General features: G+C 36.6%; 1 protein-coding gene across 1 annotated transcript; it reads right to left on the bottom strand.

The window, feature by feature from the left end:
- Positions 1 to 1884: 1884 nt before the first annotated feature.
- MCMBP (minichromosome maintenance complex binding protein) lies at positions 1885 to 19682 on the bottom strand. The gene is made up of 16 exons (XM_026064016.1): positions 19525 to 19682; positions 18870 to 18955; positions 16903 to 17043; positions 16504 to 16545; positions 15855 to 15956; positions 14281 to 14410; positions 13214 to 13365; positions 12367 to 12467; positions 10368 to 10537; positions 9339 to 9462; positions 6910 to 7027; positions 6164 to 6329; positions 3886 to 4019; positions 3076 to 3240; positions 2578 to 2666; positions 1885 to 2268 (listed from the first exon to the last, which is right to left on the bottom strand). Exons 1-16 carry the CDS (start codon positions 19580 to 19582, stop codon positions 2142 to 2144), a joined length of 1905 nt encoding a protein of 634 aa, XP_025919801.1. The 5' UTR covers positions 19583 to 19682; the 3' UTR covers positions 1885 to 2141.
- Between the last annotated feature and the right edge of the window lie 64 nt (positions 19683 to 19746).

The raw sequence follows: 19746 nt of genomic DNA, 5'->3' as shown, positions 1-19746 counted from the left end.
CCCTTGACGAAAACTATGAAAAAATGTTTTCTAGCCAGGCTGCCATTATTTTAAGAGAGTTGAATTGGCTTATATTCTTAGGCTTCACTTTTTCCTATATTCATTCAGTTTTCTATCTTTATATTAAGCTGCAGCAAGAAAGCAGAAAACATGCATATTCACTTTAATACTCTTCTCAAAGCACTTAGGACTAATTTCCCTTTTGGAATACTAAACTTATGTTTATACTACTAAGAATATGTTTATGTATTACCCAGAGAACCTAGGTCACTTAGCAAAAATTAATGTTTGCCACACATTCTTACAGCTTTAATAGATTATCTCAAAATAGTTGTAAGTAGGCACTTGATTGTTGGGGCTAAGGTACAAGCAGTCCATGTAAAACGAGCTTATTGGAAATGGGTAAGACATGGTAGCTGGTCTTGATTTATCTAAATATTTTGAGAACTGCATCAGAACACTTTGCAATATTGTCTTAAGCTGTGCAACAAGAATGAGCATTCCCAGTGATCCCTCTGAATCTGATACAAATAGTTTCTCTGAGTGAGTGGTGTTCTGGAAGGTCCCAAGGATCTGTAATATACAAACAAGTCCTTAAATTTTTTGCTTGCTACCTTTGCTGTGTTAAAGCTAGTAGCTTTTGGAAAAATACAGGAAGTATCTAGTTGTACAAGACTGAACAGGGGAGACAAATGCTTTCTGTAGTTTGTCTTATCTTCTGCATGACACAGTAAAATAAGAATGACCTTGTTTCACTAAGAAAACACTTGCAAGCTACATTTTTGTATTTTCCAGACTGAAGTCAGAAGGTTTTAGATAAACAACTTTAGTTAAGCTGGCAAAACCATAATGCCTTAAGGTATACAAAAATTACTTTTCATATTAAATCACCAAATTACTATTAGGGTATACACATAAGACAGTTACAGAAACAGTCTGAAATAGAGCCAAAGCCTTGTTTGTAACAGAAAATGCTGTGAAATAGTGGCTTCCTGTCTACACTCAGCAATGAGGAAAGCAATAGTAAAGGGGGTATGGGCTTAAGTCCAGCAGAAGAATTTTTTCCTTGTTCTATACTCTTTGAATTCAGAAGAGGTTTAAGTTGAAGCAAGATCATCTTGAATGAACTCCACTGATGCTTGCAGCTTTCTCCTGATCAAACAGTTTTTAGTGAATTTTTTCTGTTGTTGTCAGCACTACTTATTACTATATAGTCTTTCTGGACTACTTCAATTTCATATTGGTTTAATGGTTTACCTCTTAAACCATCCTTAATATGACTTGTAGAACCAGTCAGACAAGGGGGAAATACATCCTCTGAAAACATGCTCAAGCAGTACACTATGAATAAGAGATAGGTAGAGAAAATTCTTAATGCTTAACTGATCACTGTTCAAGCAATTAAAACACACTGTATTCTTCATCATGTAGATAGTAAGATCTGTCTTGTGTGACTACAGTAGTATTGCTTATTTTCCCATTCAGATTTTTTGAAGGTAGTTGTGCCAGAATAAAGCTGATCCTTAGTAGAGGGGTTTGACAAGTTAGTCATGGTCTTCTATAGCTAAGAAATTTAAAGATGTAATTCATGCTGGAACCTTGTATTGGCTAAGATCAAATTGGTTCTTTACATTCTGGTATAATCTATTATGCTGCTCAAAAGAGTGCAACTCACCTTATGTTATTTAATTATGGTACTGGGTTGTAATTACTGAAGTCAACTTTTCAGTTACAGATGCTGTTTAGCAGAAAAATCTGATCTTGAAAATGCAGCAGTTTAAGAACTATATCCCAACCTTATTCTACAGCAGGGCTTACCACTACTTTGTAAGAAGAGCTAGGGCTTACATTTTCCTATTATTAAAGGAAATAAGTTTACACAACTTCAGTATTAAAGTTTAATATCAAACAATTTGCTCATTGTTACCAATTCTCAATTACAAAACAGGCTCCAAAAAAATTCATAAAATGTTTAACTTGCTGAACACTGAGTTAAGTGTGTTCAGACTTTGAGGGTAAATATCCATAATTTTTTGGTATAAATTATCTACAAAAACTGGTATAAACAATATCCAATCTTAGTGTGGGTTCCATCTAGGATTAGACAAGTTTTCATAGTGACATCCACAAAATATTAAGAATTAAAGTTCATTCCCATTAACACATTTTTGCTGCTGAAGTCTGGTTTTACGTAATGCCTCCAATTGTTTTGCTCTCAGCCACCTCTCTCTTGACAGTGTTGTCTGCCCCGCACTGAGAGACAGGAACCTAGATGAGCAGAAATAGCAAATAAGAGCTTATCAGATCTGACACATGGACCAGCTAATACAGAACAAAACCAGTTTTTTTTTCCACTATCCCAAAAACTAGCAAGCACAGGCAGAAAGAGGAAGAAGTATTCTGCCTAACTAAGAATATCTAACAGCATACCAAAAGATGGAATCACTTCTTCATTTGATCACCAGCCCTATAATAGAACCTCACTCAACTATAATGAAACTATGGACTACAAGCATTTACTCAATTTGGTTCCAGCTTGCTAGCAAGTCTTCAGCCATGACAAACAGTACTACTCACCTTGCTACAAGCAGAGTTCTGTGTAGATCATCAGCTGTTATGCTCTCTGGGTCATTCTTGCGCATTTCTACAAAGTCTTCTTCTACTGCCTATGAACAATATAGCAAGTAATTGAGTTGCAAAAAAGAAGAGAGAAGCTTTTGGGGAGCTAAACCATAACTATCCTTAGACTGCAGGAGAAAATTTTCAGCTTCTAGCAGTCAGGAAGCTAGCCTTGGCAAGAACATGCTAGTTCTCATCTTCAAAAAGAATTAAGTTTTCAAAATGAGTTTTAGAAAGGTTTACTTGAAAGTATATGCTGAAATACTCAGGAGTACAAATCCTCAAAGGCACATTCAGGACAAGAAAACGCTCCTTTTATTTTATTTTTTTTAAAAAAGAACTTTGAACAGAATCACTGACAGGGAGAGTAATGGGAAGAGCCAATAGCTTTTTATAAAAGTGCTTTATTTCTATCTGAATATACAGTTGAAAGAGTATTAATGAAGTCTTCCATACCTTGGTCACTTCATCAGATATACTGTAGTCCAGCAGCCTCAATAAACTTAGATAAATTCGAAATTTGTTCAACACAGAAGGGAGCACTGCTGTTAGAAGGCTATTCATATATTCCTCCATATTTGGTGGAATTATCTGTGGTTGTAAGTGGACTTGGCAATCTGACTGAAAAACAAAATTACACATCATCCCTTTTCACATTCTTTTCTTTTTCTATTGCAAGACTAATTTGGCCATTAAGGCAACAGAAGTCATTGTTTCCCAGAATTAAGATAAGAAAATGCATTCTTTAAATACTTAATAATTCCCTTTTTGAAAATCAGCATGGAGTCCTTACTCAAGGCTGCACATTCTCAGTTCATGAAGCCAGAATGCAAGTGGTAAGATATTTTGTAAAGTTAGACTACTCAGTTTTTTCCAAGGTCAGTGCCAGATCTGCTGCTCTTTATTCATGCACCCATCACTTCAGGAACTACTGTACTACAATAAAGCTTTGAGAGTAGCAATATATCTGCAGACTCTGCTCATTATTGTGATATCCATTAATTACTTCAGTCACTGTTGTGCCCTTGCCATCACTACAATATTCAGCCAAGGAGGAAGAAAGGTCAATTTCTGTTTTCCTTTGAATAGTTTTTTGGCCTGGCTGAAGCCACAAGCTAGAAGATCAGCATCATACCCAACCCAATCACAAGACAGGTTTCCTGACTTCACTTTTATCTGGAATGGCACACACTTATGTTTTCACTAAGTACTACTAACTGTAATTATCCCCCAAATTCAAGAAGGTTCAAGAAGACCTTGCCATACCGGTAGGAGTGATCGGCCCTCTGAAGTAATAAGAACATTAATATTGCATGGGAATTCCATCTGGTGGTAACTGAAGTCATAATCCACCTTCTGCCAAGTTATCAGATTACCCAGTGCTGTCACATTATGTACACCTAGAAAAGCAAGAACAAGTTCTCTGACAACTTGAATTTTAACAAATGTTAGACTTAAAACTTTTTTCCCCCAATCTGTTTTTTAATGAGCAGCTGGTAGAAAAATTCTCACAAACTTCCTGTTTTTTCCAAATACAGGTAACTATTTCCAAAGAACTGAAATTAAAAACTCCTGAAGGATTTCAAACCTAAATCATATCTGACCTAGTATAAATGTTACTAAGTAGAGCTTTCCATCAGTTCTCCAGAGCTGGAAGCTACTATTTATTGAGGAAAGCTTTCTCCTCAAAAGGAGATAAAACTCTGCTACTTTTCTGACAGAAAACAAGCATTATTTAACAGTTTAAGGAAGAAAAAAGTCTTGCTAGATAAAGAACTCATTAGATTGGCCAGCAAGACTTGAAAAGCTGAAAAACATATTCACTGTCATCTTTCCAAATAGTTCTAGATAAGACTAGTCACTTCTATTTAAAAGTTAATATTGACAAGTTAATTGGTTGACTCTTGGAAGTCCCCCTTTGAAATACTGACATCTATCTGACAATTCAGATACGTCTTCAGCAGTGTTACTGCACCAAATGACACATCTACCACTGTATTTTTGCCATTAATAAACTAGGAAAACATTTACTACCAGTATAAATAAAGGTACTTCTGGGACATATTCCCCCTGCAAATCTCTAAGCTATAGCTTTCAATAATTCCAAATCAACTAGTAGATCTGTAGATGATTACTCTTCTATAGCACTAAATTTTGTTCCCAAAATTGTTACAAGAAATTAAAAATGTTTACTTTTTTCCCCCTCTAAATTCAAGAGAACAATATCACACCAAGGGTAATGGAATAAAATTAAATTTAATAGGCCTTTTTACCTGCAACTTCTTTAATGCTTAAATATTACTTTTCATCAAATGTTGTGTTCTGTAGTCTTAAAGGATAAATATTTCAGAAAACCTATAAACCAGCACAGCAAGTGTTTTTTTGTAAATGGGAGGGTTTTTTTCAGATAATGCTGCAATTTCTACTATTTTTAATATTTTCCTTTACTGCAGAGTAACTAAAAACAAAACAAAAGGCTCAAAAACAGATGAATAATACCAAAGAACAACTTTTAGTAGTAGTAATAAGAACTATTGTGTTTCTAAATAGTATTAGCCTGAAATCTAAGCTTGGCTAGTTCTACCAGACTTACTGTCACTCCGCTGATAGTACTGTAATGGAACCGAGTACTAATACTCATTAAGGAGAACCAGTAGGCTTACAGCATTGGTCTAGTAGGCTTGTAAGGATGATATTTTTATTTTAAAATAAAATCACTTTCAGCAATTTCATATCTACAGATTGCTACAGATAACTGTACTATGCATTTTCCAGTTACTGAACTTTTGATAGGTACTGAACTCGCTGCTTTTTCGTAGGTTACACTTCATTGTCTAAAGCTTTGTAGAAAGCATACTGCACAGCACTACATCAGCTTACAAAATAGAATTATCATCCTGATCCACATAATATTAGGCTAATTTATTATCTCCAGAATTTAGCTGGGTTTTCAGGGATGGTTTCTATATCTAGAATAAGTATAAAGAAAATAGCAGCAGCATATGATTCCCCCACTACTTCACTCTGTATCAAAGGAAACAAAGGCCATTCTGAAAAAGAATCATTTGGTCTAAAGGCTTATTTAAATCACTGACCTTTTCCACCAAGTGTCAAAGACACTGTCCAGAGCTCTCTAACATAGACAAAGATAAACTAAACAAGATACCATCTTGTTTTATTATTGGTCATTTGTGGTCTAGGACAGATGTTAGTCCCTAACTCTTGGAGGGAAAAAAAATGCAAGACATTTCACTGCTTGTGTAGAGTCAAAATGAATAGCTAATAATTTTTCAACAGAATGTCAGAAACTTCCAGGAAGTAAAATGGGGGGGGGGGGAACCACACCCACAAGATCAAGCTGTAAGTGTGTCTGAGAAGGCTGCAGACTAGCAGCAACCTAGTTCAAGCAAAGAAATAGATCATGGAAACCACAAACAGTTTTGTAACAGAGAATTATCATTACTAAACAATTAGCATCACTGTCTTGAAACGTATCAAGGTTTAACCTTCCAGATGAGAAAATCTTTTTACAAAAAATGTCTACCTGTTGTGTCAAGCTGTCCTTGCTCAAGCACAGTCTCATCTACTACAAGGGAAGTGTTGCTGGCAAGCTGCAGTACTCCGCTGACTAAGCGATTAGCTGTATAGTCTTTGTGTGGGATAAATTGTGAATGGTTCATATTTTCAATGGTCATTTGTAGGCGATAGGACTGCAATGAGAAAAGAAACTGATTGGCACATTTTCTCTTCTCCAACTTCCCTAGTAGATAAATATTTCTTCCTTTTAGAATGAGCTATAACTGTGAACCTCTGTAATAAGTAAAACAAAATTTGTTACCACAATATAGAATACATTTTATCCCAGATTTCCAAACACTTAAAAAAAAAGTTTCCAAGAAAAAAAATAATTAAATTACATTAAATATACATCAAAATACATTAAAATACATTAAAATGAAATAATTTAAGTGTGTACACACATTCAAGAAGCAAAATAAAGTATGCAGCATGTCTGTCAGTCAGTTTACAACCTTTGAGGAACATGACCTTATTCCATATTCATCCTAGAAGACCAGGTAGATACAGACTCCTACTGAAAGAAAAGCCCCACCTCTATTTTTTAAATTCTAAACTGCCCTTTAAATGGACAGCAGGAGCCTTAGTTTAAGGACTCTGCCTTTACTGAAATATAGCCTATTTGATTGAAACAATTAGCCTAATATCTACCATTAAAATCAAAAATCTCTACACAATCAGAAATCCATTAAAGCACTTTAATGCCCTTCTTACTGCTGGAACAAGCTGCTGGATAATGCGGTATATGTGCTCTGTGAAGATGCTATTTCTTGGACATCCACTCAAGTTGACTGTGAATTTTCCCAGAGGAAGCACATCTCGTCTTGCATAACTAAACCAAAAATAAGACAGGTTAGGCAGACATCTGATTAACATGGTGATTACAGGTATCACTCAACTTGAGCGCCATGTAATATCTGTGCTAGCTAGCAGGATCTCAATACTGATACATACATAAATAATAGTCACATTTTTCTTCCTTCTCCAGTGTCCAAGGAGGTCAGTAGGACTGAAAGCTGTTTTGGAAGGCTTTGTAACATTGTGCATTTATACATTTATTTATAATTGCACATTCATAAATTTATAGTGCTTGAGAGTCTGCAATGTGCCTTCTAGATGTTCTGTCCTCCTCTTGCTCTACTGTTACTCAGTAAACATACTCCTTCATCTTCCTTCTCATTGCAAAATCTCAATTTCCCTACTTATCATGCTTGTTTCCCCTATCTGCCCTCAGCTTTTCTCCCCTTCTTCTTACAGTATCTCCCCTTCCCACTCTTGAGGGATTTCAACGTTTTTTGTGATACCAGCTATGAGAGAAAACACATTCTAGTCTAAGTCTACTCAGCCCTGGTGAGGCCACATCTGGAGTACTGTGTCCAGTTCTGGGCTCCCCAATACAAGAGAGACGTGGCACTACTGGAGAGAGTCCAGCAAAGGGCTACTAAGATGATTAAGGGACTGGAGCATCTCTCATATGAGGAAAGGCTGAGAGAGCTGGGACCCTTCAGTCTGGAGAAGAGAAGATGGAGGAGGGATCTTATCAAAGCATATAAATATCTGAAGAGAGGGTGTAAAGAGGATGGGACCAGACTCTTTCTAATGGTGCCCAGCGATAGGGCGAGAGGCAACGGGCACAAACTGAAACACAGGAAGTTCCATCTGAATACGAGGAAAAACTTCTTTCCTGTGAGTGTGACAGAGCACTGGACCAGGTTTCCCAGAGAGATTGTGGAGTCTCCTTCTCTGGAGATATTCAAAAGCTGCCTGGACACGGTGCTGTGCAACATGCTCTAGGTGACTCTGGTTGAGCAGGGGGGTTGGACTAGATGATCTCCAGAGGTCCCTTCCAACCTCAACCATTCTGTGATTCTGTGTTCTGTGATTCTGTAAGTGTTAGAGCATTCACAGTACGACTTGAAAGAACAGAGTTCTTACTGATATTGAATTATTTATGTTTATACGGGGATTAGAGGTGTGACTACAACCTAGGCAAATGCTTTCCAGTTGTGAAATGAAAATGGTAATATACATGGTGGGGCAAGGGTTCATTGCAAGTTATAAATACAAACCTGCCAGAAATCTTGTCAGCTGATAATTGTGCTATCACGGCATTATGGTTTTATCTATGCTGATGCCACACGCCTCATGAGATATATCTCATGGTTTTTTTACACATTATTTACAGGTATGAGAAAGATAGGATGCTGAGATGATAGGAGCTCTGAAAACATTTCTTTCATACAAATACATGCTGTGCTAGTTAGACTTTTCATAGCTTGAGGATAAGGCAATATTTTCAAAGTATTCCCTTTGTATGAAAATGGAATTTTCAAAACTATAAAACAAATACTTAATATACATAGAAATTACATTGGATTTTTTTTAAAAAAAGTGGAATTTTCATTTTGAAAAAATGCTAAAATTAGATTTGAGCCTGACAACTATACTTAAAAATCTATTCAAAACATACTGTCTGAAGTTTCACACCTGAAATTTTAATGAATCAAAGGATGATGCCCTTTCATCCAATGACAGTTTAAACCAACATATAAGTGTTAAGCAAATCCATTTTATACAGCTACGAAGGTAGATCAGAATGCATACACAATTCAGCCACAGCATCATCTCAGGTGATAAATTCCTACAGCATGCTAAATGTGGGTCACTTGAACTTATCATTAAACACACATCTACATTTAATTAAATCTGTTCCCAAGATGTACCTCTCAGTATCTTTTAATACCAAAATAATAATCATTACAGATAGTAAATAATAATAATAAATGTCACCTTTGGGAAGTCAGTTGCATGCCCTATTCAATAAAAGAAGTTACAGATAAAAAGATGTTCTCATAACTTTGTTTAAAATTTTATCTTAGAGATTTTGTCTAACTCTCAAAGCAACACTGAAAAGATATACAGCCATGAAACTGGCCCTTTAACAATACCTACCAAGACTTCAGACAATGATAACTGTGTTTATTATGACAGGACAGCAACTCCAGCTGGACAAAGTACTACTGGAATAAGTACTATTTAAAACATTTCTGCCAATTATTTGCAGAATGGTGAAGAAACCCATAGAAGGAGATTTTTAACAAAGACGAACATAGAAAATTCTCAGCAAGTATTTAAATACTTACACAGTAGAGATGAGATGCAATATAAGGTACTCGGCAGCCAAACCGTCTCCTAAGAGGGCATGTGTGAGAAACCCAAGCAACTCTGCTCTGACTGGTGACAGCTCCGACATGAAATTAGAAACAACTGGTAGAACAGCAAAAGAAAACAAATGTCAGAAAACACGCTGTTCTTCACCCCCTTTCCTCTATATAAAGATTGCTTTACATTACAATTTCATGAAGAAAAATGGTTACTCCAAAGCAGACTAGGAAAAATAACAAACATTCATTGGTTTTCCAAGTGAGTAATTGCTGAATTTGGATAATTTGAGTCGCACAGTATTTCCTTGAAAATACTTTCATTTTTTTAATTAGAAATTATATAATGCATTTGCAGAAGGCTATAAGGTTTGAACCGAAACATCTAAGATCTATAGCCTGTCCATACTATTTTAAAGGCAGAAAAAAACCCTTACACATAGCACAGCTCAGGACAACCAAACAAGGCATGCAAGGAGGAAAACGATAAATATTAATTAGAGGTTTAAAAAGTACACACAACAGTTCATGACAAAAAACTTAGAGTCAAATAGTCCACTCAGAATAACACAATTGCTTATAAACAGAATCTCCTTATTTACTTCACAATATTGTGATTCTTTCTTGTGTATGTTTCTTATTTTTACTGTTATGCTAAACTGAAAATCTGATTTTTAAGCAATTAACACCTCTATTTGAAAACAAAATACTATGACTGAACAACTCAGTAAGATCTTCAGGCTTATAGAATGCAAAACAAGTTTCCTATAAATCACATTTATTTCAGAAAAAATATGCACTTAACACTGCACCTTGTGCGGTTCTATAGTGTAGAACGGTTCCTCCATTTAACACAATTTAAATGCCAACCTTGCCAATGCTGCATTTGTCTCTGAACAAAGAAGTATTTGTTCACGTGTATTAAGAATCTGCACATTTACAGGTACACTGAGAGAATGCATACCTACAGAGAGGTCGAGTTCGGCTCAGAGGCCAAGTTCAGATACTCACAGGTTTTACTTTCCTCTTCATTAAGGCAGGCAGGCAGTAATGGATTAATGTGTTGTAATTTCTGTGCCAAAATCATGTGGATTCTGGGGACTAATGAGGCAGGAGGACTGTGTACTCTCTGTTCTTCTACTGTGTCCATGCACTCCATAGGATCGAGGGCTGAGTTCTCCCTAGGAAAGGGCACAGCACAACTGGATTTAAAAACATTCCACACACATTTCTCTCCATTTGATTAAGTGCACTTGGAACCATGCCAAAACAAAATGCATCAGAAAAAACAAAATCCATTCCCACTCCTGATAAATCTTCCTATATTCAAACTATAGGAATTATCTTCTTTCATGATTTTATAAACACCATAAATAACTAATATCATAATTATATAAATTATGATATAAAAACACCAGTGTGTGCTTGAGGAAAAAAAAAAAAAGGAGGTGTGATTTTTTTTTTTTTTTACTGGAAATGCTCGAGAATCTCACTTTTCTGAAAGAAAAACACCCCACATCTATTATTTGCTGCACCATTCAGTGGAAGGTGCAGCTTAACATAAGATATTAAGCACTGTTCTGGTCAGCATGTACTGAATCAAATCTACACGGTAAATTTTAAGATAATAAGGTAATGATTTATTATGTTTATTTATGTATGCACATGTGGGATTTTAATATTCCACCTGCTTCCAGAGCCTGACAATGAGATCTTCTAGAGAGCCATATAACAGCTTAATAGTAGCTGAATTAAAAAAAAATAAAAGCCATCCGTATACCTCAATCCAAAATTAAGACATGATGCCTTCAAGTTAAGTGTTCAGATATACAAGCCTTGGTCTCCCTGATGATGCCTTACAAAATCATGTCCAGGTGTTTTTCATTTGTTATATAGAAATTAAAAGCCCTAAGGGAGATATATCAGATACTGGTAAAGTTTAATATCAGTGTGATAAACTTGCACTGATTTTAAAAGCTGAAAGGCTTTATAACTTCAATGTCTCTTCAGCAGTCCACTGACACACTACCATCTCTTTCCAAGTAAAGAAACCTCTTTTGTTTAGCATCTTTGTATTGAAAACATTGCTGAATGCCATCATTTTGTCTATTTGTAGTAGAATGACATGCAAAAAAAAAAAAAAAAAATCTGTGAGAGGCCAACTGAGCTGTCAATCCGATACTAGCTTTCTGTCCAACAGATGATAAACAAAAGCAGTTGACTGGGCTGAGGTTACTTTAAAGAAGTTGGCACTATACAGGATTCATAATGCACTCTTGATACTGTACTTCAAAAGATAAACAAAATTACCAACAGGAATAATTTATTCAAAGCACAATAATTCAAAACATCAGTAGTACATATGTTAGATTTGCTGATAGACTATTTAAAAAAACTAACAGAATTCAATCTAATCCAGAAAGAAGCATGCAATCAAGCAACTAACTATGGAATAGCTGGTAAAAATCAGAAGTTTCTATGGTGGTATAAAGTGACAATACTTTAATTAATGAAAAAAAATCAGCCTGATTTACAATCACTTTGACTCTCCATACAAACATGCAATCCATCATTTACATCCTATGGAACTGTTTATGGTAACAACTTTCAGAGAATTACAAATTATTTAAAAGGTATATTTTATCACTTTAAAGACTATTTGAATGCAACTATTCACTACCTATTCATTCATTCAAAGTTTAATAGGCATGTAAATTATACAGGACTTTTAGCTACAAAAGCACTCTCTCTTTAGATTGCTGTGCGGTATATAAAAAAATATGTATTGTGCATCCAAGAGTATGGATATACAACAATATGAAGTTCAATACACTTCAGTTTATACAACTGTAAATCTAACACTTTGCACATCAAGCTTTTTTAAGCAACAAAATCCGTATCTTTACAATTATTAAGTATTTACACTTTTTTCAGGCTGTATTAAAACTATTTTGCTCATTAAAATAACAAGTCCCTTCATTTCAGGATCACATTATCATCTGAGCCTTACCTCTCTTCACTGTTTACTATACTCAGCACTGGATCCACAGACAAAATTCCATATACCTCCAGAATATCATTGACTTTGAAGCTATCCCAGCTCTCATAGACCTGCCATAAAGATAAAACAATAAAATACAGAGGCAGACAGGCCAGATTCAGGACTGCACATAAACACACACAAAAGAAAAAATCTCAGGTGACTCAACTGTAGATTGAGAACACTGTGTGAACAGGACTCTTCTAGTCCTCAAAGTTTCAATAAGCTTATATTGAAAAAATGAGCTTCTACCATTGCATGTTTTTCGCAACTGGCATTCTTCTGCTACACAACTGTAAACAACTGTATTCTAATTTGGTGTATTAAGAGAGGCTGAATAAGAGAACATTTAATATAATAACATAGATATTTCATGTTGGAAGTTTTGTAGTTGATATAGCATACTAGTCAATGAAAGCTTATTTCAAATACAATCTAAAAATGTATACAATGTGTTTGTTTTTGCTTGTTTCATCACAAGTTTTTTTCCTTAGGAGGACAAAGTTTCAAGGAAAGCATCAGGAGTCAATATCAACCATACACTTGAGCATTTAATAAAACTTTTTTTTTTTTGGTGCTAAGTGTAGTGAGACTGCGCAAGCTCTAATACATGCTGTTGAGTGATTTCAGCAATGCAAATATAGCAGTAGCAAAAGGGAGAAAATGTAATTATTTGCAAAAACAACATTTTGGATTTGTAATAGTGTATAGGCAAAGAATGTCTTTCTATACAACACCAATGTTTATACTCTTACTTCAGGCTCTGTCTGCCTCACTGAGGACACAGCCACATTCATCATCTCTTCATGTTTGTTACCTTTACAAGACATGCTGGTCCCTTCTCTCCTGGCAATGGAAAATTTAAGTCAAGTGGAGGGGAGCAGTTTGGTGAAATGAGATGATGTCCTGCAGAAGCTTCAGTTTCTAATCTCTTTGGCTCTCCACATCCATGGATATCACCTACGCTGCCTGAAAAATAAAAGATTCATAGACTCTTTAAACAGAAATGCAAACACGAACAACTTGCTTCAGCAAGCAACATAAGAGTCAAGCTAGTTTAATAAGACGCCTAAGAAAAAAAAAACTTTAATAAAGCAATATACTGGAAGGAAGATATTCTGACTCAGAACAGAAAAGTTTCACAAATGTATACTTTTTTACAAAGATAACGTAAGAGTGATTACTGGTAAAGATCTACATGTCCTAGAAACCTAAACATAGCCAAAAATCTGACTTTCAAAATGTGATGCTTAAACTGTATCAACAAGATTTCTCCAATTCTGCAGGGCTGTAAAGGCAATACTTTTCTGCTTATCATGTTTAAAAATGAGTTAGTTTTTAAAGGTGAAGGTGTACAGTAACAAAAGAGTTTACATTAAGAATCTCCTTACATGTTCAGCAATAATAAAGCTATGAAAATCTATTCTACAATTGATCAGGCTGAATACGAAGACAAAATGGTGTAAAACATCTGCAAACTGATAGGACTATAAAAACAAAATCCTAAAATCCAGCTGATGAACCTGATGGACATACAGCACCAAACAAAAGGAAGCAATAACTTCTGCAAAACTTTTTTTTTCTTGAACAGGGCTGACAATTTTAAACTAAACACTCCTCTCTTGTTCAGAAGGAAATTTGTCAAAATCCCCCCCCCTCAAATCCCATGCCAGTTTAAGTGCAGTCATCTCCACAGAAGGATATCAGGACAAATAGTTCTTAACTTAAACCACTGATGACTTCCACAAAGACACTAAAATAGTTTTAAAGGCTGCAATAATGCTACTGATTGAACCAGTTGAAAAGATTTCAATTTCTGAAAATGAATTTTCTGCAAATTCTTGAAAAATACCATAATATCTAGTTATCAATAATGACTATTACCCATATGTTGCTCTTTCTGTTTAGATGGATGTAGTTCCATATCCTCATCTTCCTCATAGCTCCTCTTGTGGCGACTTGGTGTGTAGGATGTTGAAGGACTAACTCGAGCTTGGCTTGCACTAGTATATGCGTAAAATTAAGGATTAAGGACAACACCAGACTCAGTTGAGAAAATTCAAAAAAGTAAGTTTAACAAAACATTATTATCCTGTCTATTTTGAATGAGATATTAAAATAATTATGCAAGCCATTACCTAGCTGCCATTTCTTTAGATATCTAAGTAACCTGCTTAAGAACTGTACAGCAATCAGTGGCTTTATTGAAAATAGAATCTAAAAGCACTGAGTCTTTGTCCACTATCAATCTCTTTAAAGATCTTCCTTTAGACCCTAAGAACAAGTTTGTGGTTAGGAACAACTTGAATCTCAAGGATTTCTTCTCTTCCACATCTCAACCCTAAAAACAGGCATTTTAAAAATATTTAAAGAATTGCTGTCTGATTCAATTACACGTTATGATTACTTTAAAACTACACAAAAAATGTTCATATACTTTAAAGATACTAGCAATGCTGCACTTTATACATTATAATTGAGTTTAGAAAAGCTAATATACTTTCTCGAGTAAGTTTTTCTTAGTTTGATAGCTAAGTATTGAAATCATGTTCAATATTTTTATAATAATCAGGTTCATATTAAATTTCCATTGCTGCAGTATATTGACGTAAGCATTATTCACTTAAAGACTGACTCTCACCAGTCATTTTATTACAAAAATAGCATCAGCTTAATTTTAAAACCACTGATGAGCAGTAGAATTTTCTTAGATTTTAAACTCAAAATATGAAATATCTAAACATATTGGATTTACCATCAAGTTTCCTTTCTTTTTACAAAATGCAACGTATCTTAAGTTTTCTAGACCTCCCCTCACTGCCTTGGAGAAGAAGAGAATATAAAACTCCTAAAAGGTGTTGAAAGAAGCATGCCATATCCATTCCACCTAGACAATTCACTTCCATTTATTAGGAGAAACTAGAGCTGATTTGTTTTCCCCAAGATGTTTCCCGTACTCATTCAGAGAATGACAGGCTGTGTGCCTGAGCGATTAAAAAGACAATACTTAACTTTCAAGAATGACTGTCTCAACACACTCAGCTACAGGTGTTTTTACAGGTACTCATATTAGACTGTCATTAAATAAGTGTCCTAATCTAACCTGAAAACAGCAATGGAATGTTCATGGCTCTACAGAAGTTTCAAATTTTCTTAACATTTGCAAATAGAAATGAGCAGAAGTTTTCAAAACCCTCCCAAGCATACATGAAAATCTAGTCCAAATCCCTACCAAATCAATAACCAATTCTACTAAATTCATTTGTATCCTGTTTGTGCATATAGTACACCACCAATTTTTCCCTTCTATTTTTCTGCATCTACCACCTTTCTTCCTCATCTGTCTTGAGTCACTCAAAACCCAAGAAAATTTGAATAGTCTTATCTCTTTATAAATCTAATGAATTAGTTGGTGATAACTATTTGTATAACACAGCATCGGTTCAGACAAAAGATATTTCTTTCACCCATGCTGATTCGCCAGGCACTGGAACGCAGTAGAATGTCTGTCTCTCCAATGTGACTGTTTGTGAAGAGTTCAAATCAATCTCCTGCTGAGGCTAGAATACCAATAATAAATGATATTGTTAAAAATTGATTTTTTTTAAAACAAATTCCATAGAATCATGTATTTAGCCAGAAGTTACAACAATCACTGTTTCACGAGTATGTGATCTTGCATGTTTCTAAACAGTCTGAATCAATAATGTTTTGATGCTAAGAGCACTGCACTACTGAAGATAAATTGTTCTCTGTATCACGATGTTTCAAGAGGCTTTAAAACAAACAAACAAACTCACCACCATTGCCAGAAGCCCAGCTTCTTGGCAAAGAATTAGTAGCCATGACCACAAATAATAGCATATATATGCAAAACAAGTTTTAAATACTATGGAAGCAGCTTGAAGCCTGCTGAACTTAGCATGCACATGAACAATCAAGAGTTCTCTGCTTTCCAGACTTGGGCTTAATTTTGAATTTTAAGAACAGTATCACCAGAGATCCACTGATGAATGCCAAATAAGTTATACTGCACTTATAAAATGCATCTTTTTGTCTGAGTAATATTTCATCTCAAAATTCGTTATAGAAAAATGTATAACCTACCCCACATTCCGCCACATCTCTGTATTTACCAAAATGCAAAACCTGTCAAGAAGACAAAAGCAATGCAATCATTCCGTTTCTGATAGCATCCTGAATATGGATTACTTGCACCAAAATTATTGTAGTCTAAAGCCCTTCAGAGACATACTGCTCAAACTTTCATTATCTTAGTAATTTTGATTCCCCCAAATAACATTTGCAGTAATAATCTTCAGAATTTTGTTTTCAACACTTTATAAACAGAAAATAAGAAGCGATACGCTACTGATGCTGTTTGAGTCACTTAGAGTTAATAGTAGGTAGTGCCTGGACTCCACTGGTTTAACTCAGAAACTAGAGAAGCATGAAGAACAGAATGAAGAAAATGCTAAACATTTACCAAAATAGTATTTTACTTACACGTGTGTTTGTGTTTGGATCAACTGTTTCATAGACTCCCATGTAAAACTCGGGATCAAACATATCTTGAACCATGCAGCGAAATTTCACTAAGCTGTTGGGCTTTAGGTAATGTAGGGGAACATCATTCAGTGATGGAACCTGCAAAAGAGCTTATTCTGAACAACTGCTATATAAATATTGAGAAATGCCCTGAAGTAAGCCAGAAACTGCACATAAGCTGTCACCAACTTACCCTCCGAGCATTCAGTGTTTCCTACTGTTGACTTATTTGCCTCAAAGACTATTTTATTGTCAGTAAGCTTAATTGCCTTTGACAATTCAGTACCTCATCAGGTAACAGATTTAGTATTTTCTGGGTACTTTTCTCCCCACCCCCACATCTACTGCCCTAATCCAAGTACTAACAATATATCTAACAACACTGGAAGTTTCTGCAGTAGCTGTTATAGGTAATAGTTATGACTATCATACACTGACAGCTCCCAAATTTTTTCAGTTGCAAAGCCACCAATCTCATTCATTTTTCAGTCCCAATACTAGATTAAACGAATGGATGTCAGTTCATTGAAACTGTATGTAAACTCTTTAACAACATTTGAGACCGTAACTCTTAATTTGGGGATTATTGCAACTGAAATATTAGATAAAATTTATTACTTATTTTATACCCATTTAACAGCACTTTGACCATGTATTATGCACCAGTGATACGCTAGCAATTGCATGCACAATTTCTTATAACAAAATATTCATATTTCCAGAAGGACAGGAAAAAAAACTGTATCTTAAGCTGCAAGTCCTTCAGACCAGGGGAGTCTTTTTTGCGTGGTTATATGATATGATAATAGAAAACCAGAAGGAAAATGGATGTCTAGGAATATGGTATAAATCAAAATAATGAAACCTGCTATAGGAATAGGGTTTCTTTTCTGCTTTTCAAAATAAACTCTTGGTTGAGAAAACACATCCAACAATAAAATGCAATGAAACCAAAAGTGGCCCTGTAAAAAACAGCTTTAAAAAACCCTCAAACCACCAACAACCCACACACTCCCTCACATTTATCTTGAGTAATTAAAATATAAACATATTTTCATTCTTCTAGTGCTGCAAATTTAACAAAATTCTGCCAGAGGAACAGAATTGTTCCTCTACGCTATGATTTAAATTGTCACTTAAACTCAAACACAGAATCCTCTCTCACTGGCAGAAATTTTTTTAAAAAAATCAGTTTTATTTTCACTTGTTTTTTAACCATAAATAGAAGAGATTTGATATGAAAGTTCCTAGTTCAGTTAGTATAGAGCTCCATGATGCCATTTTTCCCATAGTCTTTTAGACTAATAACACCTTTTGAGCTCAAGTGCATGCTTAATTTTAAAAATAAAGGATAGCTTCCTTCCTAAACTTTCAAGAACAGGCCTGATCCAGCTTAACACGGAACAGTTTTTAGCAGATGGTATTTTTTCCTCAAACATGAAAATCCAAGCAGCTATTTCTTCAACCCACACTGCAGTGAAAGACCATTGGAGAAAGGGTTTATAAACAGCCGTTAAGAAACCTGTGGTACACAAACATCTACTGCAGCCTAGCAGTAGAGAGGGCAGGCGTTAACACTTTCAAAAATAACAGTATTTGTCAGCTCCTGCCATCTACTGGATTGTACCACAAACAGGCAGCATTCAGCAGTTATGGCTCAAGGCAAAAAATACATGAGAGTCAAGGGGACTGGCTTCGACAGAGCTTCAACCAGGGTTTTACATACATTATTTACATTTCAGTTGCTTTGATAGGTATTACAAAGGCTAGGCCTAAAATTCAGAAGCGTACTTATGAGGAAACTAAGATTTGAATACATATTTCTAAAGGAAGAACTTCTCAAAAGCATATCGTTACAATAATTAAGAGGTAAGAAGAATGAAACTTAAGAATGGCATAACTCTCAAAGAATAAAACAATCTTACCCAGTTAGTAGCATTATTTTCTTTTAGCTTCTCTTTGAAATATTCAGTTACTTTCTTTTCCCAGTCAGAGTTTGGATCATTTTGTGCTACAAAACGGTACACATTTACAGGAGTATTAGCATCACGTATCAGACATCTGTTCAGCACCCTCCTAACACCGAAAGCAGTTTCAGACTTACTCCTATTCCTTCGGGACAAACGCCCGAGTTTCCTGTGTCTAGGTCTGAAGTCACAGTGCAACCACGGCGGTGCGGTGCGGAGCACGGCGCGGCGAGGCGCGCTCCCCGAGCCACCCGCGGCGGGCGCACAGCGCCCCGGAGGCCGCCAGCGCCGGCCCCCGCCCGCCTGGCCGCCCCACACCGCTCCTCCGCGCTGCGGGCGGCGGAGGAGGAAGCTGCCGGCCGCCCTCGTCGCTGCCGCTCACCCAAACCGCCTCGGACGACCTAGAGCTGCCCCGCGGCCCTCCCGCAGCCCTGCGCCGCCGGCCGAGGGCAGCCCGGCACGCGCCGCCCGAAAGCCCCGGCCGCCCGCCGCCCTCTCACGGGCGCCTCCGCGGCAGCTCCCGAGAGGAAACCGGCCCCGGCCGCTTCGCCGCCAGCCGAGCCGGCTCCCCGCCGCCGCCCAGCCCCTCGCCCCCCGCGGCGGCGGCGCTCACCGAAGATGCCCTGCACGATGCTGAAGGGGTTGTTGAGCCAGTCGGCCACACACGGCATGGCGAGGGCGAGCCTCGCCCAGGGAGGGGCAGGGGGCCGCCTCTGACTCCCCCGCGCCCTGCCGCCGCCGCGCCCTGCCGCCCGCAAGCCCTGCACGGGGGCGCCTGACTTCCCCTCTCTTCCTCTTCCTCCTCCTCCTCTTCCTCTTCCTCCTCTCACGGCGG

This window comes from Apteryx rowi, unplaced genomic scaffold, assembly GCF_003343035.1.
Source record: "Apteryx rowi isolate R43461 unplaced genomic scaffold, aptRow1 scaffold_206, whole genome shotgun sequence".
Taxonomy (NCBI): Eukaryota; Metazoa; Chordata; class Aves; order Apterygiformes; family Apterygidae; genus Apteryx; species Apteryx rowi.
The sequence above is the reverse complement of the archived record's forward strand: the minus strand, read 5'-3'. Positions and strand labels throughout refer to the sequence as shown.